Below are 25,950 nucleotides of genomic sequence, written 5' to 3'. Positions count from 1 at the left end.
ACATATGTGATTTTAGATAAATAACATAAAATACTCCAGATTGTTGCCAGAATACATAAAGAATCACTTTTGTAGACACCTGATCTTTGGCATGCAGCATCGTTTGTAACAATTTTAACGCTAACTAAGTACACTTTGATGAGACAGCATTTAATAAAATGCTCATTAATTTCATCATTAGCAAGGGTATGCTAAGAAGTAAGCCAGTTTCTTATGTCACGCCCAATTAGCATCCCATGCTAGTAATCCCATTAGTATTGTTGAATTCACTAATGGAAAAACTAATGGGCATGCTACCAGGGCACATTAATTGGGCATGACACCAGTTCTGGTTTTAATTATTAAACTATGATAATGAAATGTGTGTTTGTAAAATATTAAAATGTTGAAATAGGGTGGAAGACAATAAAAAATAGTGTATGAATAGAAAATGAGCTGATTCATAAAACACATTATCATGGAGCAGATAACTTCACTATATATAATATATGCTTACCAAGATAACACCAGGTTTCAGAAAATCTGATGAGTAAACTGAAATTCCACTATGACTGTTATGAAGTTTTCCACTGAATGCACTGAATCTGAGAGAATATATGCTTATGGGAAATGTCACAAAGTTCTGAACATAATGTCAGCTAAAGGCTTTAGATGATAGAAACATCAAGAAAAGCACACAAGTAACCCCCCCCCATTAATTACACTGAAGTTGCTATACAATTCTTTTTGTACTTCTAGCATTATAGATTAATGCATTTCTTGTTCCAGAATATCCCTACAATAAAGATAAATGAGATCAAACTTTAGACACAAGTTTGAGGACATGTGATAACTGCAGATAAAACACTCAGTAGCGCAGCATATGTTAAATATATTTTGAGCCTTTCTCAAAATGAAATTGGAACTCTGACAACTGTTGCCCATTTTTATTTGCCATATTCATTTATTTTTTTGCAAAACTATAAATAATGTGAATTTAAATTAAGATGCCACTCATTTTAAATGACACACTCTAAACTAGGGATGTTTCTGTAGCAATTAATGTGGCTTAAAGCACTCAAAAATATCTTTCTCATTAGAAATAATGTATTAGCTTACTTTCCTCTTATATGTGGTATTCTGTTTGCATTTGTTTTTCCATGCCTTCCCCAAATCTAAAATGTATATATAATAATTGATCATGTCCACTAAATCAAGATCTTTGTGTAAAGGCTTACAATTATTGATGTGCTTAGAAACATTTATTTAAAAGGAGAAAAGTGAGATTAGATAGAAATTTAGTGTTGTACGAAATTCTTATATATAAATGAAATCAGAAAAGAATCACCTCCAAATGTTGTCATATGCTGGCTTTTGATCTATGATAACTCTTAAAGACTAGCCTGATTATTCTAAGATGGCTGTCCTTCATTTATCCAAATCTAGCTTCTACATGTCTTTTGGAGAGAATATTCCCTTTCAAGCTGATAGGCACAGTACTATAAAGAACTTTCCATAAATAGTCTGTGGAATGTTTGAAAGGGAAGGCAATTAGTGTCAAAAATTATATTGATCTGTCTTTGGATACAGAACTAAGATCCACTCTCTTTCTTGTCCTACATTCATATATTCTAGCCTGCAAAATTAATCAATTTCCTGAAAGTTATTTTGGATGCTGTGTTATTTTAGCACTTTTCATTTTCAAATTGGATTTTTAATCATTCAAATAATTCCTTGAATCTTCTTTTTGTCCAATTCTGTCTCATTTTATTTATTTATTTATTTATGTATTTATTTATCTAATTTGTCCCCGCCCATCTCCTCCCGTCAGGGGACTCTGGGCGGTTTACAACAATCGACTTTTCATTTACTTTTCAACATGAAAAAAGTAACATCAGTAGATAGATGTGAAGACTCATGTGCAAGCTGAGCATTGTGGGGTATACAAAGCATGTATTTATGGTTAGGAACCAATAATCCAAAGGACAGATTTGTTTACAAGAAAAGAAAGGCACAACAGTAAGTTAATACAATAAAGCAATATAATATACAGTATTTAAAAACCTATTCCAAGATTATAGAACATAAAATATCTGATTAATGAATTAAAAATAGACAAACCCTCTTACAGAAACTGCAACTGGCAAAAGTTGGCAACCCATCTTGAAATTTTAATTGAATGATCTGCTAGTACAAAGCTTACTTTTTCTTCATTTGACCCACCAGCATGGGTAACTGGCAGAAGCGTTAATAAGGTGAGGTGCCAAGCCTGATAGAATGGTTATAGTGTAAAGAATTAGCAGAGGCTGCACATTAGAATGCATCTGTTAGATATATCAAATCTGTATCTAACTCAGTGGTATACAACTTTTTCTGGGCTGAGAGTTATTGCTGACTGTTAAATGACGTGCAGCTCCAAAAAATAGTAGATGGAACCAGATCCAAGCCTATATTTGCTTTAATCTCATTTACATTAAAATTTAATTAAGAATATGCATAGTTAATATGATTATTCTTCAGGTAGTATTTAATAATTTTTCTGTTTGGCATTTTAAAAATTACAAGTCAGTAGCAAGAGCCAGTTCCAAAGCTGTAAGGGCTAGAGATGTTGTGCATCCCTGATGCAACGTAGCTCTCTCCAGTATTAGAGCTTAGTGCAATGTTCATCTGATATGTACTCAAAGTTGTATTACCATTTACAGCTTTCATGGCTAATAAATATGTATGTTGCTTATTGGTCACTATTTATCAAGGGCTTTTCTAGGTTGGGTATGCTAGGAGTTCTTATTAAAATATTGTTTTCTACTACTGATTAAGGTTACTATGGCAACTAAGGGTGAAGAGGTTGAATTTAATTGTTCCCTTTTCACGTGTTAATGGTTGCATTGCCTAAGGGAGGAACTTGCCTGAACTTGTTTTAGTTTCAGTTTCCCTTCTGTGTAGGCTTGCAGAGAATATGCAGCTGAGAGAAATCTCTCCTCTCAGCAAACAGCCTTTAAATATGTTTGTTTTCTGTAAATAAAATTATTTTTATAGAAATGCCTGGTGTGTGACTTTTCTGATCTCTCCTGGGTCAAATGCTTTCTAGCACTCTGCCAACAGTTCTGGTCCCTCACATCTGAAGGGCAGCAAATGGACAAAGATTCATTTAAAGTCAAGTTGAAAATATAACTGAGAATGTTTTAACATTGAGATAATTTTTTATATACTTTGACAAAGCACTATGGAGAACTTATTGTAGTTGACCTTGGTGGAAAGAAGGGAGGGAGGAAAGCTAGCAAAATCAGACCTGGACAGTATTTTGATGGGAAACCACCTGGAAGTATGAGGACTACAGGCTAGACTGTGAAGTTGAAAAAAAAAATCTATCTCCATAACCACATCCGTCAACTTCAGGTCTGTTACTCTTCTGATTCTAACCCACCTTAGAGGATTGCTAATATAAGGATAAAATGATGGGAGATCCTCATACAACCTGCCTTGAGTTCCTGAAAGTAAGGTGGGATATAAACAAATAGAAACAATTTAATAATTTAATTACTTCTTTAAATCTGGGTGAGTCATCTTGGACTCACAGTTCCTGCTTGATAAGCAGGTGCTAGCTGTGGATAAGAAGGCCTTTGCACAGCTTCTTCTGGTGTGGCATTTGCACCCTCTCCTGGATTGGGAGGGCCAGTCATTCATGCTGTATTCGCCTCACAGCTCAACTACTGCAGTGTACTCCTCATGGGGCTGCCTTTGAAGACCACATGGAAGTTTCAACTGGTCCAGAATGCAGTGGCAAGGACAGTGATGGGCATGCCTCAGTATGCCCATGTGTCACCCCTGCTCCACAAGCTGCCCTGACTGCCAGTTTGCTTCTAGATGTGATTCATGATGCTGGTTATGACCTATAAATCCAACATGGCATTGGACCTGGTTATCTCAGAGACTGCCTATCTCCTGTGGTGTCTTCCCAGCCAATATGAGCCACCATACTGAGTGATCCACATCCCTCCAATTATACAGTGAAATCTTTTGGGACCCTGGAGGCACACCTCCTTTGTCACAGCACCTGCCCTCTGGAATAAGGATCCCCTGAGATTCCTGTGGCTCCCACCATAATGGTGTTCCGGAGGACGTTAAAAACCTGACTGTTCTCCCAGGCTCTGGGTAGGGTAGATGGAGCCCCTTGTGAGACACGTCTGTATATGATTTCTGTACTGTTGGCCAGATTCACCATTTTGTTTTTTTTAACATTCTTATTTATATTGTTTCTTTTCATATTCATATTGTATTTTATTTTGTCTGTTCTATTGTGAGCTGCCCAGAGTCATTTTGGAGTTCGGTAGTGCCAACATCAAAATAATAATTGTTGTCCTTATTTTTATAGGGTTCTGCTGTTGCATTAACTCCAGAAAATGATGGTAGAAGACGATATAATGATAACAGTTGGCATCATATAATTGCAGTAAGAAATCAAGCTTTGGGAACAATAATTATAGATGGGCAATTCACAGGTAATGGTCTCATTATGGACAATTTATAGATTATTATTTTTTTCGAGAATTTCTTCCACAGTATATTTTTTCTAAAATGTTTTATTTTATTTATTTATTTATTTATTTATTTATCGAATTTTGTAAACACCCATCTCCCTCAAAAGAGGGACTCTGGGCAGTTTACAGTAAGCTAAAAAGCGATTAAAATACAATAAAAACAAGACATCTTAAGTATAAGTATAAGTATAAGTATAAGTATAAATATGTTGTTGTTTATTCATTTAGTCGCTTCTCACTCTTTGTGACTTCATGGACCAGCCCACGCCAGAGCTTCCTGTCGGTCGTCAACACCCCCAGCTCCCCCAGGGATGAGTCCGTCACCTCTAGAATATCATCCATCCACCTTGCCCTTGGTCAGCCCCTCTTCCTTTTGCCCTCCACTCTCCCTAGCATCAGCATCTTCTCCAGGGTGTCCTGTCTTCTCATTATGTGGCCAAAGTATTTCAGTTTGGCCTTTAATATCATTCCCTCAAGTGAGCATCTGGCTTTATTTCCTGGAGGATGGACTGGTTTGATTTTCTTGCAGTCCAAGGCACTCTCAGAATTTTCTTCCAACACCACAGTTCAAAAGCACCTATCTTCCTTCTCTCAGCCTTCCTTATGGTCCAGCTCTCGCAGCCATATGTTACTACAGGGAACACCATTGCTTTAACTATGCGGACCTTTGTTGTCAGTGTGATGTCTCTGCTCTTAACTATTTTATCAAGATTTGTCATTGCTCTTCCCCCAAGGATTAAGCGTCTTCTGATTTCCTGACTGCAGTCAGCATCTGCAGTAATCTTCGCACCTAGAAATACAAAGTCTTTCACTGCTTCTACATTTTCTCCCTCTATTTGCCAGTTATCAATCAAGCTGGTTGCCATAATCTTGGTTTTTTTTTTTTTTGAGGTTTAGCTGCAAGCCAGCTTTTGCACTTTCTTCTTTCACCTTCATCATAAGGCTCCTCAGTTCCTCTTCACTTTCAGCCATCAAAGTGGTATCATCTGCATATCTGAGATTGTTAATGTTTCTTCCAGTGATTTTAACTCCAGCCTTGGATTCCTCAAGCCCAGCATGTCGCATGATGTCTTCTGCGTAGAAGTTGAATAGGTAGGGTGAGAGTATACAGCCCTGCCGTACTCCTTTCCCAATCTTAAACCAATCCATTGTTCCGTGGTCTGTTCTTACTGTTGCTACTTGGTCGTTATACAGATTATTCAGCAGGCATACACGATGACTTGGTATCCCCATACCACTAAGAACTTGCCACAATTTGTTATGGTCCACCCAGTCAAAGGCTTTAGAATAGTCAATAAAACAGAAATAGATGTTTTTCTGAAACTCCCTGGCTTTTTCCATTATCCAGCGGATATTGGCAATTTGGTCCCTAGTTCCTCTGCCTTTTCTAAACCCAGCTTGTACATCTGGCAATTCCCGCTCCATGAATTGCTGAAGTCTACCTTGCAGGATCTTGAGCATTACCTTACTGGCATGTGAAATGAGTGCCACCGTTCGATAGTTTGAACATTCTTTAGTGTTTCCCTTTTTTGGTATGGGGATATAAGTTGATTTTTTCCAGTCTGATGGCCATTCTTGTGTTTTCCAAATTTGCTGGCATATAGCATGCATTACCTTGACAGCATCATCTTGCAAGATTTTGAACAGTTCAGCTGGGATGCCATCGTCTCCTGCTGCCTTGTTATTAGCAATGCTTCTTAAGGCCCATTCAACCTCACTCTTCAGGATGTCTGGCTCTAGCTCACTGACCACACCATCAAAGCTATCCCCGATATTGTTATCCTTCCTATACAGGACTTCTGTATATTCTTGCCACCTTTTCTTGATCTCTTCTTCTTCTGTTAGGTCCTTGCCATCTTTGTTTTTGATCATACCCATTTTTGCCAGGAATTTACCTCCGATGTTTCTAATTTTCTGGAAGAGGTCTCTTGTCCTTCCTATTCTATTGTCTTCTTCCACTTCCACGCATTGCTTGTTTAAAAATAATTCCTTATCTCTTCTGGCTAACCTCTGGAATTTTGCATTTAATTGGTCATATCTCCCCCTATCACTGTTGCCTTTTGCTTTCCTTCTTTCTTGGGCTACTTCTAGTGTCTCAGCAGACAGCCACTTTGCCTTCTTGGTTTTCTCTTTCTTTGGGATGTATTTTGTTGCTGCCTCCTGAACAATGTCGCGAACTTCTGTCCAGCGTTCTTCCGGGACCCTATCTACAAAGTCCAGTCCCTTAAATCGATTCTTCACCTCCACTGCATATTCCTTAGGAATATTAGTGAGCTCATATCTAGCTGATCTGTGGGTCTTCCCTAATCTCTTTAGTCTGATCCTAAATTGTGCAAGAAGAAGTTCGTGATCGGAACTACAGTCAGCTCCAGGTCTTGTTTTTACCAACTGTATAGATGTCCGCCACCTTTGGCTGCAAAGGAAGTAGTCAATCTGATTTCGGTGTTGTCCGTCTGGGGAAGTCCACGTATAAAGCCGTCTCTTAGGTTGTTGGAAGAGAGTGTTTGTTATGCAGAGTGAGTTGTCTTGGCAAAATTCTATCAGCCTATGTCCTGCTTCGTTTTGTTCTCCCAGGCCATGCTTACCTGTAATTCCAGGTGTCATCTGACTGCCCACCTTAGCATTCCAGTCTCCCATGATGAAAATAACATCTCTTTTAGGCGTCCTGTCCAGTCGGTGCTGCAGATTCTCATAGAACTGCTCTACTTCAACTTCTTCAGCATCTGTGGTTGGGGCGTATATTTGGATCACTGTGATGTTAGATGGCTTGCCCTGAATTCGAATTGAGATCATTCTATCATTTTTTGGATTGTATCCAAGCACTGCTTTAGCCACTTTACTATTAATTATGAAGGCTACTCTGTTTCTTCTGTGGTCCTCTTGTCCACAGTAGTAGATCTGGTGGTCATTTGATGTGAAGTGGCCCATCCCAGCCCATTTCAGTTCACTGATGCCCAAAACGTCTATCTTTAATCTTGACATCTCATCAATAACCACATCCAATTTGCCCTGGCTCATAGATCTTACATTCCAGGTTCTAATGGTGTGTTGATCCTTAGAACATCGGATTCTCCGTTCGCCACCAGCACCGTCGGCCGCTAGCCGTCCTTTTGGCTTTGAGCTAGCTGCGTCATCACATCTGGGGCTAGTTGAACTCATCCTCTGTTCCTCCCCAGTAGCATTTTGACCATCTTCTGACCTGGGGGTCTCATCTTCCGATGGTATACTGACATATCTCTGGTTGTACTGATCCATTTAGTTTTCACAGCAAGAATACTGGGGTGGGCTGCCATTACCTTCCCCAGGGATCGCATTTAGTCTGACCTCTGTGTCATGACCTTCCCGTCTTGGGTGGCCCTTCACGGTTTAGCTCATGGCATCATTGAGGTGCTCAAGCTCCAGCACCACGACAAGGTAACAATCCTTTGCTGAAGAAATATAAATATATTAATATAAATATGAAATAGCATGTAGGTTGGCAATATTAAAAGTTCTGATTTAAATTCATAAGTACACTTTAAGGTGCTAGCCACCCCCCGGATTGACTACCCCCTTTCCCGCCCCAAGTGAGATCGCAGAACCTGGTCTTTAACCCTTTCTGGAAGGCCAGGAGGAGGCAGGCCCCCTCACCTCTGGGGGAAGAGTGTTCCATAGGCGGGGGCCATGGCAGAGAAGGCTGTCATGGACAGGGTCCGTAACATGCCTTCTCTGCCTGACTGGATGGGATGGGTCAATGTTATAGGAATGTGACGGTCCCTCAGGCAACCTGGACCCATGCCATATAGGGCTTTAAAGGTGATAACCAACACCTTGAATTGGACCCCGAAGCAAACTGGCACCCAATGTAGCTCCCGCAGCAAAGGTGTTACATGCACCATCCTTGGGGCACCTAAGACTGCTCACGCAGCCACATTCTGAACCAGCTGTGGCTTCTGGATACTCTTCAAGGGTAGCCCCATGTAGAGCACATTGCAGTAGTCTATATGGGAGATGATTAGGGCATGAGTGACTGACCAGAGGGCCTCTCAAACCAGGAAGGGGCGTAACTGGCGCACAACACAAAATTGCGCAAAGGCCCTCCTGGCCATGACTGCTACCTGCTCTTCAAGCAGGAGTTGTGAGTCCAGGAGGACCCCCAGATTCTGCATCGGGTCTGTCTGGGGCAGTGTGACCCCATCCAGAACCAAAGATGGTAAGTTCCCAGATACAGGGGAGCCCCAACCCACAGCCACTACATCTTACCAGGGTTCAGCTGAAGCCTGTTGTTCCCCATCCAGACCCCCACGGCCTCCAGGGACCGAGAGAGGATGGTCACAGCATAACTTACATCACCCGGGATGGAGATGTATAGTTGGTATCATCTGCATATTGATGACACCTCATCCCGTGGTGATGGATGATCTCACCCAGGGGTTTCATGTAGATTTTAAAAAGGAGCGGGGAGAGTACCGAACCTTGTGGCACCCTGCAAAGGAAGGGCTGTGGGCTGGATCTCTCGCTCCCTATCAACACCGATTGGGACTGGCCCTGGAGGATGGAGGTGAACCAGCACAAAACCGCCACCCCCAACTGCTTAAGCCAACCCTAAAGGATACCATGGTTGATGCTATCGAAAGCCACTGAGAGGTCACGTTCTATAAGTTTTTATCTCAGGATTATTTATCTGTGTTTCACTGTTATTTTTCATGCTTTCTACCATGCTAGCACACTTTTCTGAGGTCAGGCTCCTTGTCTTATAATTTATTTATCTATAAAACTAAAAGAGTGAATTTTGGCTTAACATATTCTAGTTCATACTTAAATGTTACTATTTTTTTTTTAGGGTCCTCATCAGCTACGAGTGGTAGTACCATTATAGGAGAAAATACAGGCATTTTTGTTGGAGGGCTTCCACAAGACTTTACAATTCAAAGAAAAGCCATAGGTGAGATGACTATTTTAGGTGTGCATTCTGAGAATTAACAAGTACATTTTTTGTTGTGTTGGTAAGCATTACAGCGCAGATGCACTTTCCTCACCACTTCTTCACACGGCCCTGCAGACACCTCTATCCATTTCACTAAATATTCAAGAGCTGCTGTTCTGCAAGTACTTTCCTTTTAGTACCTTCAGAGGTATTTACTTCTTTTACAAAGCCTGATTTCTTCAGTACCGCTTGCTGAGATTTATCTGATCCTCACCTGCTTGATATGGAAGCACACTACCAAAAAGAATAGTTTTACAGCACAGCAGCTAAAGAAATATCGCTATATAAGTGTAAGGTATTAAACAACATGTGTTGGATTGAGTAAGACGCTCCCAACTGCCCCTCCCTATGCTTGCTACACCGAAATCCTGCCCAAATTCTAGATCTGCTGCTGCAACAACACTTTTTGTTTGGGATCAAATCCAAGAAACTTCCCCCAAAAGATAAATGTGGATCTGTGCGACCGATTCTGGGAACTGCTCTGTGAATGCAAGGATGGGTATAATCTCAAAAGGATTCTGTTTCATCCTGAAATTCTAGCAGCTTTGCTGTTTGTTTGTTTGTTTGTTTGTTTATTCATTGATCAGGCCCAACTAAAATAGTCACAGAAGGATTTGTGGGATGTCTCCGAGATATCTTCTTGCAAAAGAGGCACCATCCCTATGAAGTCTGGGAACCTTTAGACTGGGAAGAAGCAGTGGAACAAACAAATGGTTATCGCAGCTGGGAAGGTTGTCCTACTCTGCTTGAAGAAGGAGCACATTTTCTTGGGAAAGGTATAATCATATGGTAAAATAGCTGAAGACAGTAGCTGCGTTTCTTTTTATTACTTACCTTTTGGTTCTGTTATTCTTTTAAGTCCATGCATTATAGTAAAATGCAGTGAAACTGAAAAATCCAGTATTTTTCAAAATACACAAAAAGGGAAAATCATATGAAAATCAGCCAAAGTATAACTAGCTTGTAAGAATCGAGGGATGGATGCAGTTCAGCTGAAGTTGAAAAGAGTGGAGATGCTTTCATGTGTGTTCCTAATTTATGTGTGCTGAATTACAAATTGAGTGTCTCTGTGTGTGTGTGTGTGTATGCATGCTTCTTGAAAGATTGCAAAAATTTGCTCTGCATTTCTTAGACTAATATTATATGTAATTCCATGCAGCACCCATATTAAACTTTATTCTCACTTATATAATTAAAGCAACTATAATATAACATTCTTGCCTTTCTCCTTAAGGTTTCCTAGAACTCCATTCAAATATTTTTCATGGGGGCGTGGATTTTGAGATCTCCTTTATGTTTAAAACAGATCAATTCAGTGGATTACTTCTGTTCATTTACAACAAAGATGGGCCTGATTACATTGCTGTAGGTTCTTTTTGTGTGTTTTTGTGTTTTTGTTGTTGTTTTGCTGGGGCATATGTCTTGGCTGAATTGTAAATTGTTCTGGGCAGGATATGTTCCACTGTCATGCAGGACATCATTTCAAGGTATGCCATATTTTAATGAGATATTTTATACTTTGGAACTGCCAATTGAGGTAACTTGTCCTAATCTAGAGTAGTTTTATTAATTAGGTTGTATGTGTATGAAAACTGTTCATCGGGTCTTCAATTATTTTTTAAATATATAATAATATTCCCATAACCTCTATGACCTCTAGGCATTTATAGAAATAGGTGAGACAGTTTCGATCAAGATATGTCATGAAAGAGTAGCTTAGAAAGGATGTGAGTGCAGGATGCCCTCTTAACATAACACAAAGAATAGGGGCAAACTTTGGCAGACAAGCGTGGATGTGTTTTAATTCTAAATTTTAAAAATGTTGTCTGTGGCTTGCAAAACTGAAAAAAAAAACAGACACACAGACACATACAAACTGATTCTTCCCCATTCTGGCTCTTTAAGTGCTCTAGACAGCTGATGGGGTAAGTCTTATTGAACTGACATTGAATATTCTCATTTTATCTTAAAAATGAAATAGTATGCAAAGAAGGATGTAATCTACAAATTCAGTCTGAGAAAAAAATGTGTATTTCTCAAAAGCTTGGATTGTGCTTTTTAAACAAAATAAGACCAGTATTAGTTGTGATCTCTTGTGTTGTTTTGCGTTTCTTGTCCTGGGGATTCAATATAGCCACTGAGACTTGGAACTATATTCCTTAGATAATCACTGCACCTTCTGAATTACTTAAATTCATATCTTAGTTTTGTTTTGCTTTCCTGCAATCATCAATCTTTTTTTTTTCTCTCTCTCTCACCTGTTTTAACTTCAAATGGCAGGCAAAACTGAAAAGTGGAAGCCTGACTTTCCTACTAAATAATGGCATTGTCTCTACACATGTGAATCTCTGGTTAGGACTGTCTTACTGTGATGGTAGGTGGAATAAAATTATTTTGACAAAAAGAGGATTGGTAGCTTCAGCAAGGATGAATGAATGGACAGACCATGTGATGGAACCTGATTTAGAGCAACTATTTGTAAACTCTCCAGTCTACCTTGGAGGAACTCCAGTTGAAGTCCAGAAAGCCTTTAAAGAGCTGGACTTGGAGCAAGGTATGTACTACGTGGGGAGTGGGAAGAGGTTTGTACATAGATAACAGAGTGCATATATTTATTGGAAATGTTTATAGCTTGAATCAAGGTTTGCAGCAGGGGAGGGAAAATCAGTAAAATTCACTTTTATTTGTGTGTGAATGGAACTGTATTCATGCATCTTTGGATCCACTACTGTATGTTTAAGTAATTAATATTTACGCAATTACTTACCTAAGACCACTTAGTACATTACTTTGAATTCCATGCTACCTTTTAAAATTAAATAATTAATTATATTTATTATACTAATATTTATCATTAACTAATGTAATTAGCAATAAATAATTTAAAGCTATAGATAGAAACTGCTCACCTAGCAGTTCGAAAACATGCAAAAATGTGAGTAGATCAATAGGTACCGCTTCGGCGGGAAGGTAACGGCGTTCCGAGTCATCATGCTGGCCACATGACCCGGAAGTGTCTATGACAACGCCGGCTCCAAGGCTTAGACACGGAGATGAGCACCGCCCCCTAGAGTCGGACTCGACTGGACTTTACGTCAAGGGAAACCTTTACCTTTACCTTTATAGATAGAAATAGACCATCTCTGTTATAGAGATGTTCTGTTCAAACTAATCTTAAATGCATTTATTTATTTATTAATCGATCTATAAATAATAAATAATATCATATATATGCCAGTTAAGAGAACCAGTTTGGTGTAGCGGTTAAGGCACCAGGCTAGAAACCCTGAGCCCGTGAGTTCTAGTCCTACCTTAGGCACAAAGCCAGCCAGGTGATTTGGGCCAGTCACCCTCTCTCAGCCCTAGGAAGCAGGCAAGGGGAGATCACTTCTGGAAATCTTGCCAAGAAAACTGCAGGGACTACTCCAGGCAATTGCCAGGAATTGACAGTGACTTGAAGGCACCGCTCCCCCCTACCCAAAAAAAAGCCAGTTGACAAATTAGAACTCCAGAAATGTATACTTATTCTTTGCTGCAAATGTTTCTGCCATACTCCAAAACCAAGAGCTTGGGAGATGTTGCTAGGTCACCTGTAACTGTGATAGTGACTGCTAGGCAGAATAGGCATTGCATCTTTAAATGATAGGGCAGCTGTATGTCTAATACAGATACAGCTTTTTAGGATGCTTGCACCTAAATATCTGGTAACATGTAAATAAAACCAAAATTTAGACAGCTTTATTTAAGAAAATAAAAGTATGGGGAAAAAATATTTCTAAGCAGGTAGTAGCGATCCTCTTCACATACCCAAAGTCATACTTTCTGTACGATTAACCTGGCAAATATGCATTTGAATGAACATCCTCTATTATAAGAATAAAGGAATTAATCACAAATCACATTAATTTGTATTTGTATTTGAGCTACAATCTCAGAATCAATCTTTTGCTGACCAGAAAGATAGCATGGAGCAATAATTTTATACTGCTGCACAGACGTATAGAGAGAGAAACATAATCTAAAGTTTAACATTTATATTTAGCTCCCTGTACAACTAAAATGTAGCACTGTAAGAAGTAAAACATGCTTCTTAATTAACAGCTGAAGCCCTTTACCTGCTGCTAATCCCCTTACTATTTGCTAGGTTTTGGTGGCTGCATGAAGGATGTTAAATTTACACGAGGTGCTGTCGTTAACTTGGCATCTGTGTCCAGCAGTGCTGTCAGAGTCAATCTGGATGGGTGCCTATCAACTGACAGTGCTGTAAACTGCAGGGGGAATGACTCCATCTTAGTGTATCAAGGAAAAGAGAGGAGAGTTTATGATAATGGCCTGCAACCATTTACAGGTACTACAATGGTTTCTTCCTTATAGGTATGGTTTTTGTTCACTTTGCAGTGATTCTATATTAATCTCTCTCTCACTCTCTCCCCCACCTCCCTCAAGAATATCTATACCGGGTAATTGCATCTAATGAAGGAGGATCTGTATCTAGTACCTGGAGTCGAAGTCGCACACGAGAATCAGGTAATTAATGTTTCTGCATAGTGTTCCCATATGAAGTCTTTATTTAGGATGTATGGACATATTTAGTTTGGCACTAGAAAAGCACAGTAACCAATGATGCAAAACTCAGTGATTTTTACAGCTTTGCTGGCTGCGGACTGGTAGGATAGAAGTAAGAAGACCAGGGTTTGGACTTTCTGTCTTCTTTTGCCATCCTTTTACAGGAGTAGTAACAAAATTCCATAAATTTATTTAGAAAGCCATTTTCTCCTGGACTGGACATTGGAGAAGGGCAGAAAGAGGCCTGGAAATACATCAGATTCTCTGCTTCTCCCATCTTGTCCATTGGCCAATATCTATCACACTCGTTTGGGGGTTTCTGAGTTAATTTTTTTCTGACTTGTAAAAAGCCAGCCTTGGAAAAGACACAGTTGGACATACCTGTGGTTCCACTATTCAGATTGCTGAATGAGGTTGTGGGTTTAGCCCCTATTTTAAGTCATATTTTTAGCGTGTTGCCTCTTTTGTCCAACAGAAAGTGCTGTTTCTGCTCAGAAGAGAATTTCAGAGCACTTTTCTAGAATAATAGAAGCATCCCCCTTGAGAATGTTATTTACAATATTTGATATATGCCCCACTTTCTATTCTAACAAGTACTCAGGATGGTTAACAAAATTGTAAAAGAAAATACCCCCCAAGAATCTAAAATGTTTAAAAAGTAATTTAGAATGAGAACTCAAGTAAAAACTAAAATAATTTAAACAAATAATGGTGGAAGATTTTCTAAACACTGAAAAAGTGGGATTTTTTTTTCTCCCAGACAAATATACATCATAACTTGAGTGCGACACAGGAGAAGGCCCAAGAACCCAAACAACATAATTCTTCATTTTGCAGATTTGAACCATCAGCTAGGTTTGTAATGGAAGAGATTGTCCCTCAGGTTCTAAGCTATGTAAGGTTCTAAAGGTCAATCCTAACACCTTACCTTTTGCCATTGAAGCCATTAGCTAACAGTACATTTTTTTCTGATGACTCCTTATGATTCTACTGCACCATTTTGCTGTCTAGCTGCTGAATTTGCATCCACGATAACTTATGGGTATCTTCAGGGGTAGCCCCATATAGAGCATGTCGCAGTAGTCAATACAGGATGAAATCATGTTTTTGATAACCATCACCAAATCCAGCTGGTTCAGAAAGAATCACATCTGGCATCTGTAGAAAAGCTGAGTGACCTTGGGCCAGTCCCTTTCTCTCAGCCCAAGATGATGATCTCCAGTTATGTTGTATAAATGTTGAAAAGAATGAGGATTAAAGTTGAACTCTTGAACTTCTTATGTCAGTAGCCTCAGAGTCATACAGTAGTCCATCTTCTCTACATGGCTTGGCAGTGACCAAAACACTGTACAAAAATGCCCCCAAGGCCTAATCTTGTCAGGTATTCAGAAGAATGGCGTAGTTATTAAAAGCTGCCAAGAAGTTAGGAGAACTACCAGAACTGCAGTGCCCTCACCCAGTTTCTAGTGTAGGTCATCCACTTAGATGATAAAAGCATTTCTGATACCAAATCTTGGCCAAAAGCCCAAATGAAATGAATCCATGTAATCAGTATCATTCAGAGGTATCTGTAGATGCAAGCCTACCACTTTCTCAGTCATCTTTCCCAGAAATGAAACATTTGAGACTAACCTAAAATAGGGCAGATCTCCCAGGTCAGTAAAGGGTTTTATAACTGCTTTCATTAGGCAGGGGGAAAAAAACATTCTACCTGCAAGGATGCATTGATCACCTCATTTAATTGCAGCCACAGTCTTTTTAGTTAGAAGTCCAAGTGGAAACAATTAAACAAGTTGAAGTCTTCTCTCCAAATATTCTGTCCACATTCCTGAGATCCAAAATTATCAGACAAACAGGTGCCACAGTTCCATTTACCTCAGCAACAACCTGACCCAATCCAGCTCAGAGTTGATCCAACTGAGTTTGTCTGTAAAGAATCAAGCAGTTTGCATACATCGACCCAACAACTGTTCTGGAGGAGCGGATACCACACAGTGTGAACATGTAACCTGGCATGTTCTGTGTGGATGCAGTGAAGCTAGAGAATGAAGCATTCTTCATTGTCTTCACTGCCATCTACAGTGAAGACCCTCAGAGGACCTCAATCTGAATTTTTATCTGATCCATCTTGTAAATTCCTCCACTTGTACTCCAGCTGGCACTCCCTTCACTTCCTCACTCTTAGCATGTTAGTAAAACAAAATCTTAATTTGGTTCTGCAAAATGGAACAGAGCGCTAATAATTTTGTTATCTGCAAGTGGAGTGAAAAAAAATGAGAGAATCTCATTCACTTCAATCAGGCAGTTTGAGAATTTGCTTCTCACCACTTTTTACAGCATGCTAGAACTTCAACCTAATTCCTTTTTGCTATTATTATATTACATTCACTTTTAAATCATCAATTGCTGATAAGAAAAATCAGAAACAAAATTGGCATATGACCTCCTCAGTCTATTTGCAAAGAGGTAACGCAAGTGCTTAAGTCACAAAAGCTGATTTCGACATGTTTTTGTCAAAGCAAAAGGCTTTTACTTGCAGATGTTTTGCTTATACAGCTTAATGCCACCATGTGGTTGACCATCCCAAAGTGAGCAAATGCAGCCATATTTTTGTCCTAATTGTCTGACCAGAGTAAGTTAGACCATAAATTTATATTTATAATCTGACCAGAGCACTAGCAGCTACATGTTCCCAAGGGCTAGAAAATAATTGCACTATTTAATTATTTTTTAGTCAGTTTTGTTATGTCCCCTATGAAAAGGCCATCTGCTATACAGTGCCTTACCTTGCTCAGTGATGTATTTCAGAACCAATAAAACCAATATATTTATGTAGTATTGTCAGCAATCCGACACATTGTAAGTAGATCATATTGCTACTTTTAGGAGGCATCATACTTGGTCAACATTTTGAAAAGTAACATATCATTTCTATGTAGTTGCCTTCTCTCCCCATTGGAAGATTTTAAAAATAAATCTAGTGAAGGGAGGCATAAAAAGAGAAATACTTAGTTAAGAAATGCTTCAGCAATCCTAACCATTAAGGCTGTTGAGTAGATAGGCATTTATAGCAAAACCATTATCCATCATTCTGCCAGAGAGTTCCTTGAGCCTTTTCTTTGCATCCTTTGTGCAGTCACCAGTGATAAAGTTTTTTTTTTTTATTAGATCTTCACTTGATGTAACAGTATCTAATAAGTAGCTAAAGATTGTTAGAAATGAGAATATTTTTACTAGGGTAGCTAGGCTTCAATGAGTTAAGCTTTGAATGTTCTTAATGCTTCAATGAAAGTTTGTATTAATCATCTTCTATATACTGCTAAATGGGCAGCACCTACCTGGCTGCGACTGATCTCGAAAAGCTAAGCAGGGTGAGACATGGATGCACCATCAGGAATTACCATGTTTGTAGTCTAGACAAGAAAGTTGAAAAAAAAATATCTTGGAAGAAGGCCATGGGAAAGGCACTTCCAAAAATATCTTGGAAGAAGACCCTTCCATGTTGTTGACAAGAATACCCCAGGGACATGTTCATTTGAGCTTGATTTGAGGAGACTTTACATTTACTTTGTAATGTAAAAAACTTCTCTGTTTGTAGTTTTCCTTAATTAAACCAAAGCAAAACTATATATGAACATATAATAAAATAATTGGCTCAACCCACTTTCTCTTGGCTTTGATAGACAGATTTTATGGATAATCTGGAATAAGATCACATTCACTATCTATAGGGTAGTTGTTGTGGGGTTGTGGGTTTTTTTTTTTTGTCCCATTAAACTTTGATTTAAGTTAGGAAACATTCACAAACTGTGATGTTTAGCATAAGACAGAATTTTAGGAAACATCTTTGGATTTTTGTTGATGGAATGAAGGACCCCAGTTTATAAACATCTAATTATCATTCTTCCCTGATAGTGTCATTATATTGTTTGAACTATTACATTCCACTTCCTTCTTTTTTAAGTGACGTTTCTTTGGTACCTTAACTAGAGAATGAAGAACATTACATATATAGAGTTTTGATGGTTTTGAAATATAGCTAATGCTGAATGGCTCAAGATGTGTAGTCATATTAAATCAATGCTGCAAAGTTACAACTCTAATAAATTGTATATATGCTAATGGTGAATCTGATTTACTGCAACTATTAAAAGTGAAGAATGGAGCGATAGTCTTCTTAAGACTGCTATTCTCTCTGTTTCTCTTTTATTCATTCACAGTTCCACAAAATGTGCTGACACTCTCAAGAATTCACAGCATAAATGGTTACAACATTGAAGTTACATGGGATGAACCAGTTGGAGTCAAAGGTGTAATTGAGAAGTATATTTTGAAAGCTTCCAGTGAAGATGGTTCCAACATATCTGTTGTCAGTGCAGAGATTTCTAATACTGGTTCATGTACAGGTATATGCCAATAAATATATCTTTAAAAAAGTAATATAGAGTTTAGTTTTCATGGGTACTATTATTGGTAAAATAACTTCCAGGAAATGGCATGCGATGAAATAAATAGCAAAGTGGCATTTCCTGGAAGTAATTTCATTAATATTTTACCTTTTTTGCTAAGGTGCCAAAAATGTACTCAGATATTGCTTATTAATTGTACGTTCATGTATAAGAGTGAAGGAAAACAGCCCGATTTCTGTGTCAACAAGGGTAGGTTGAAGCAAAGTCAGGATAGAGGCAAGCAGAGAAGAACTCATTTTAGTAATGCTGAAATCAAGGCAGAAACCTGACCTTGAAAGGGTAGTCTTGGTTTCAGACCATCATCTTTGTCAGAGTCAGCTAGACATAAATAGGTTAACATCCAGGATTGCAGGAACTTTATTTTTCTGTTCATTTCCTTTTTTGTGAGATTCAGACTGTTCTGATTAATGTGAATTTTGGAACAATTTTTAACATTAATTCTGAAACCACAAAATATATACTAGAAGGCTAGCTTGCAATCCTTCTTTATAAGTAGGGGTTATACCACAGTTTTTTTATTATTATTATTTTCAGTATAATGAAACACTATTATCATGCTTGCTAAAACACATACAGTATCTCTAGCAAAATAAGCATTTAAGCTGATTTTACATTGAAGGAAGATTGAAAGGGTTGGGAAATTGCCCTGGTGGTAGGGGAGGCTCTTCCGGGTGCATTATCTGATTCTGTTCTTTTCAGTGTTGCAGTGCTGATCCAGAAATTGCTTGGTGTAACTGGCAAATTGAGAAGAAACAATGATTAACTTCAAAAGTTTGTTCTATGTGGTGGAGCTGTCAGGTTATAACCTAGAAAAGTGTTTATTATAAAGAAAATGAAAACTTAATGAGTATGATAACTGGAGTGGCAGTAAATCAAGGGCAGATTGATGGGTGAACCTTGATAGAAAGGTGGAAAAAAGGAAGACTAAGGAAGAGAAACAGAGGAGTGAGCCAGAAGATCAGGAGAGTAGGTGGAAGAGGAGAAATCTATCTCCTGTCTGCTAAGTGTCTGCTAAGTTTCCCAAGAGCTCAGGCAGATCATGGGTCTTTTGCTAGGCAAATTAGGTAGTTATGTAGGTAAGTAGAATAGACAGACAGATGATAGAATATTTCAACAAGTAAGTCTTTAAAGCAGATGTCACTGGACTCCAGAAATTATGTGCTTCTTCATAACAGTTTCTGTTTTAGTGGATCATATTATTCTGCTTGGAAAGAAACAGGTTACAAATTGCTTTTATGTTTTCATATTTACTGAAAAGGGAACAGATGTCCCCAAAACAAGCTGGAAAATGCTTGATGGAAGTTATTGATGCAGTTTTCTGATGAGTGCACAGGGCCTGCTGTATTGTCAATACATGGCACAGTGCTATACTGGCTCTCTTAAGGGTCTGAGCACGCAGGTGGCAGGAGACTTTTTTCTTTATGTCAGGGGAGCATGGAAGCTGATCCTGAATATCTGGCCCTATTGATATGGTTCTCAGGCTTGTCAGTTTGGCAGCAAGAAACACAGAAAATCAAAAAGGAATCTAACGTTGTGGTTGAAGCAAACCTTGATATCAGTTAAGCAAATGAAGGAATAGCAAAGAATAAGGACAGTGTTTTTCCGCACAAGTCTCATTCTCAGTCCTGTGACATCTGACCAAGGGTTTATTTGATCCAGTGTGCTCTTTCCAATAACTTTGCAGCAAAATTGAAGGTGTTCATGAAGCTCGTAGGCCACAGCTATTGACTTTCTTCACTAGGGGCTCTACTAACTTTAAACCTCTGTTTTCACTAAAAACATATAGCAATGGGACATACATTACTCCCTATATATTAAAATGCAGAATAAAATAGGAATGGTCTAGTATTCAATCCTGTGGAGGAAGGAGGAAGTTCCTTGAGGAAGGAACTTTCTTTGATAGGATTTAGTCTTCTTGAAATAATGTAGGTTTTGTTTGTTTTGCAGAATTAATTTCAAATCTGTAAGTCACCTTGAATGTCCTTTTCAGACCAAAAGTAGAATTCAATCAATCTTTTTAATCTCCTGCAAGCTTATCAATTGTTTTACTCCTCAATTTCTTTAGATAGCTCTTAAAAATAAATGTGGTTTAAATAAGGGATGGTGGTAGAAATTAGTATGTTAACTTTCCTTTGGTGTGTATGAAAGAATATAATGTGTGTAGCTGTACTAAAATATGTACAGCTTTAAATTTCAAGGAGTTTTTTTTTTGGCTAGTGGAAGATTTAAAGTAAATGAGGCAATTTCTTATTGATTTAGAGAGCTGGCAAAAATCAAGTTAAAAAGTTTTAAGCTAGCCCTGCTTTGAAAGCATTATGGTCAACTGAATGTTTTTCAAGGACTTTTTACTTCAGCTACCTGATTATGCCAGTTTAACTTGCTGTTTGCTTAAATTCACATGAACAGACTTTTGTCAGCACAAATATTTGGAGAATGACAGTTCTGATATCTCCAAGATAATTCTGAACAAACATCAGCATTTTCTATTTATTGCTCGCTCTTCCTCATTGATTGTGTTCTTGGTTTAAAATGTATCAGTCATCATTTTTGGCAATCAGACAAATAGGTTTTGAAATTAGGTGGCATTAAAGAAATGTGCTTTATTTTATAAACATTGGCTAGAATATAAAGAAAAACTGGACATCTGTTCTGCAAAATGTCACTGAATTTCCTGTAAGTTTCAAACCAGAGTTGATATGAAGCCAAAAAAAAAAAAAATGCTTGGGAAAGCGGGGGAGACACTTGGGAAACCATAATGGGGACCTCTGCATGTAGTTGTTCATTGTCCATGACCTCAATGGCTTAAGTACCATGTCAATCTTTAACAAAATTCTCCTATAGTTGACATATGCCAGCTGAGTGTGAGCTTCTGTTTGTGAAGAGAAACTCTAATGATAGGAAATAATGGAAACAAGGTTGATTGTACAAAATGAGAGCACAAAAAAGTAGTTTCACAATACCCAGAAAACTAACCATATTGCCACACTTCTCTTTTAAGAACTATATCTTCCCTTGGGACTTCAGATCTTGTGCCCTCCATACAGCAATCCCCATTCCATTCTCACAACAGAGGATGCCATGAGAGAACATCCTAGGCAAGTGAGCAAAGAGAAAAAAGAGAAAACACAAGTTATTTAACCATTATTTGATGAACAGACCAGAATTGGATGGGTTCACCTATTGTACAAAACCAGACAAAGTAAACATTATGGTTTAGTGGAATGTGTGAATACAGCCAAAGTAACAAATAATTTCTGCAACTGCCTCCCATGGCTCTCCTTCATTCATTCATTCATTCATTCATTCATTCATTCATTCATTCATTCATTCATTCCCACACAAATTATCTATCCATCTGTATCACATAACATTCTACCATAGCTAATAAATTGTTTCCTCATTCCTCACAAACACTTACAGTACTTCTAGACTCAGGAATGATACAATGCATTCCTCTCACTTTATTGTATATTCTCCTACAAGTAAAGAATCCATCTGATGCTTTTCCCATGCATGTTATGAGAAAGAACCAATAGCAGGGACCCTTTTCCTCTACTCTGGGTTTTTGAATGTCCTTCACAATTGCAAGCTTTATGATAAACAATTAGGCAACAAATCTTGTATTGTGAAACACTGCATCACCTCCCTCACGATTGCAAACTTTCTGGCAGACAACTAGGCAACAGATCTTGTATTGTGAAACACTATGTTGCTGCCTGTAGAACAAATGAAGAAAGCCCACTGAACTGACTTTCTGGCAACCCCTTCATTTCCAATATTGCCCAAAAAGTTATATTTTCTACACAGCGGTATGGGATATTGACAGGAACCTTGTGTCTGTGCTTGCTGAAGAGCCCTATGTTTAAAAGATAGGTGAAGCTGGCTGGGCAAGCCATTTTTTAAAAGACCACCAGCAAACAAAAAATTGAGCAAAAATGTAGTTTGCAATAGTCCAAGATTTAATGAAGTGAGCAACAAGAGTTCCATCCATCAGAAGGTACCAAAGAGAGTACCAATCCATCTAAGAAATACTAATACTCCAATACTAGAGAGGCAGCCAGTCACAGGAATATACTGAGTATGGGACCTTCCAGATGGTAACTTTTATCCTAGAAATTCTAACTCTCAATCTTCTACAGCTGCTTGGAAAGACCAACAATCCTCAAATATCCCTATTCCCAAAGAACTTATTTTTAGGTGCCTTGCAGCTTACTGGACTTTCTCAGCAATGCTCTTGCTCTGGGAAGGAGATTTGGAATCTTTGTGGTTAGCATTTTGAGCCATGCATGTGCAGTATTTAAAGGGTCAAGACCTGCTATGCACAGCCCAGCTTCTAATCTTTGTTGGCTTCTGAAGCTTCCTTATCCTCTGAAGATGAGTCCTCTGTGAGGGTCAGGACCTTTCTACTACCTACTTCCTAGCCTGCAAGGGACTAAGAGTCTAAGGAAGCACAAATGGGGTAAGTGCTACTACCAAAATGTATGAAGGAGCTTGAAGGTAGAAGGGTGATTTGAGATTCTTGAAATGTCCTTAGGTCTCCTGCCAAGGAACTATATTGCTGTTGCAGGTTTGTTTGGGTTTTTTTTAAATCTTTTATTTCATCATAACATTACAGAATTGGAAGGGGCTATTTATGGCACAGAATCCAACCCCCTGCTCAGTACAGGAACATAAATCAAAGCATCTCTAAGAGTTAGCTTACTTAGCTTCTGATTGCTGCTTCCTTTCTGTTGTACTCCAACATGGCATTGTGATGTAAGAGAGTCAGTCCCCTGTCTTTAGGGATTCTGAGATCTGAAAATGGTATAGTAACTGTGTTCCAGAGGTCCGGAAGAAGGAAACTATAATTCTTTGCAAGAAACTATGTTTCTGTTATCTGGGCTCGTTGGCTATCTCCTTATGTGTTGGGCTTTGTCAGTGTTTCTGTGGATGTTTGCTCCCCTCCCAAGAGAAGGCAAATTTGTAAGGCAAAACTAAGGTCTAACATTTTCATTGTGGAAAGGTTGCTTGTGAAGACTCAGAGAGAGGCTCTGCTGACTGGATTAATTTATTCTGGAGCTGGATTGGAAGTTTGGGGACCCAACTTAGGTTTTCCCCAACTTGCTGATTGATGGATACAAGGACAACTGGGGGTGGTTGCTGGGATGATGTTAAGTGTGGGAGAGTGGTGACTGGATATATTCAGAGCCTGGGTAGATGATGAGGAGGTGGGGTAGAACCAGGAGGGATGAAGAGGGGAGGCCATTTCATCCCAGTCATGATGGAAAGAGGAAGATATAACAGGAATCTGAGGGCAGACCAGTTGCAGGGATGACGGGACTTGTGGTTGAGACCTGTCCTCCCTTCCAACACTCACCATTCATCCTGAAGGCCAGGTTATTTGATTCTTGGTGACCTTGGACTTCAGCTGCAGCTCTTGAATGCCAGGTCAGTATGTAATAAGACCTCCCCCTCCCATGATTTAACTGTGTATGAGGAGGTTAACCTGGCATATATACCCAAGACCTGAAGTATCCCTTTCATATGCCAGCCTGGGTTACAAGTAGGGCACCAGCTGTGACTCCTGGATTGGAAGAGTGAGGTGGCAGTCGTCATCCAGGGTGCCATGGCTTTCAGAGGCTTTGATCCACAAGTAACTGGATATAAAACTCTCTGGTTGAAATTAGGAGCTGCTGGATTTGTTGCTGCTGTACCAGCCTCCCTGCTACACAGTGATATTCCTCTCTGAGCTGCTGGTTTCCATTACTGGATTGGTAGTGGAGTCCCCAAGTAATTGAGACCTCAGCACATACTGGAGGTTACAGACTGGGTCTGGTTTTTATCTCTGGATAGCTATAATATTATGTGGGTGTAGAGGACATTTCCATCAGTCTCTTGCCATGGTCTGATTGCTTTTCAGCTAATTGGTGCAGCCTCCTCTTGCAGGAAGGTAGGACCTATTATATTGGTCTGCCCCAGATGACTAGTGGACCCTGTTGTGATCCAGAGGGAGCTTGGGTGTTTTCTGAACATCTGATGTGTAGTTCGGCTGATGCCTTGGTCACTGCCTAGAATGGGCACATCACAAGTGACTTGGAATAGATTGCTCTTATGTGGTCTCTGCATCAATCCCAAAGGGCTATTGGTTTTCTGAGGAACTTTGGAAAATGAAACACCAAAAGAGACACCTAGAATACCATTAAAGGAAGACAAATACTGAATTTGACCAAATGCAAGCCCATATTAGGGATTACATTGTGGTATATTTTTCTCCTCATGTTGCCTTCCAGCAGCCCTTTTCAATATGACCCATACCCTGCAAGAGAGGGATGAGTCACAGGAATATGACTAGGCAAGTTCTAGTGAGGTTACAGAATCAAGCTTTTATGTGGTTAGCTGGGGCAGGTTTGAACCTAACTCCTGACGAAGTGGTCAGGATCCTCAGTGTTCAAAGCTGAACACCTGTTTATTAAATCCATATCTCCCCTGGTTGGTGAGGGCCACCAGGGAAGTAACATGTGGTTAGGTCCATGCTGTAGCGTCTTCTTCAATAAGAGACTGAGTATTCCTGTAAAGATTACCTTAATGGAGATAAGCCAGATCCATTCCCAGAGCAATAAAGCGAGAAGCACAACTCCACCTCAAAACAAGCTGAGGGGAGGATGGAACAACTCAGACAGACACCTCCTTAGGAAGAGGGAGGGAGTAAAGCCCAGTGCAGGTACAGTGGGGTTGACAGGTCCTCAGTGCCTTGAAGTAGGGCTTTTACCAGGGAAAGGATTTTTAATCCTGAATGTGGTTGCACTTCTCCCCTTTTTTTAATGTTGCAAACCCTCTTGTGGCCCCTTTCAAAAATCCCCAAATGTGTTATGTATTAAACCGCATTATGGCTTGTTCATTTATAAAATCTCATCTACTAAGCTTAGCTTTCTATGCCGTATGCACAGTGCCTCTTAAAGCTTCTAATAATGCTTCTTCCTACACTGTAAAGGAAACCTTGTACCTTGAATTTAGGCCACTGTATGTATAAAAAAAAGAGCTGGTCAAATTTTAGCAGTTCTGAGATTTCTTCTTTTGCCTGCCTTAGCAGGTTGATTGCAAAGCAATTTGCACAGCTGGTCAGGCCTGCAGGTGCTTGGAAATGTATTAGATAGGTGACCGCCTACTAACATGCGAGTTAATGTGGTGGACAGGGAAAATCTCAGAGGAACTGAAATTCTGTTGGTTGTTAACTCAGGTTGTGCCAATAAATCAGGAAACCATACGGGTAGGATTACCTGTGTTAGAAACATTTGTTTCCTTGATGGAGAAGATTATTTTAGCCTGAAAATACGTTTTATTATTGTAAAGGAAAAGACTGCAAATCACATATATGGGGACTGTACTTTCTAATATTGAAAAGATAGTGGTTATTTTTGAAGTAAAAACTATGGTTTGCCTTTTTCACTCTGCA

The 25,950-nt window shown here is 39.1% G+C and overlaps 1 protein-coding gene across 1 annotated transcript in view; it reads left to right on the top strand.

Annotated features, from left to right (window-relative positions):
• Positions 1-25,950, top strand: part of USH2A (usherin) — a 513,845-nt gene that overhangs the window by 159,011 nt on the left and 328,884 nt on the right. Inside the window, exons 22-29 of the mRNA XM_063288775.1 lie at positions 4,352-4,478; positions 9,340-9,441; positions 10,086-10,259; positions 10,718-10,848; positions 11,764-12,037; positions 13,628-13,831; positions 13,930-14,010; positions 18,270-18,455. Coding sequence (XP_063144845.1) covers positions 4,352-4,478; positions 9,340-9,441; positions 10,086-10,259; positions 10,718-10,848; positions 11,764-12,037; positions 13,628-13,831; positions 13,930-14,010; positions 18,270-18,455 — 1,279 coding nt within the window. The remainder of the gene's footprint in view (positions 1-4,351; positions 4,479-9,339; positions 9,442-10,085; positions 10,260-10,717; positions 10,849-11,763; positions 12,038-13,627; positions 13,832-13,929; positions 14,011-18,269; positions 18,456-25,950) is intronic.

This window comes from Candoia aspera, chromosome 1 (genome assembly GCF_035149785.1).
Source record: "Candoia aspera isolate rCanAsp1 chromosome 1, rCanAsp1.hap2, whole genome shotgun sequence".
NCBI lineage: Eukaryota > Metazoa > Chordata > Lepidosauria > Squamata > Boidae > Candoia > Candoia aspera.
Note: the sequence above shows the minus strand (reverse complement) of the source record. Positions and strands in the feature narration are given on the sequence as shown.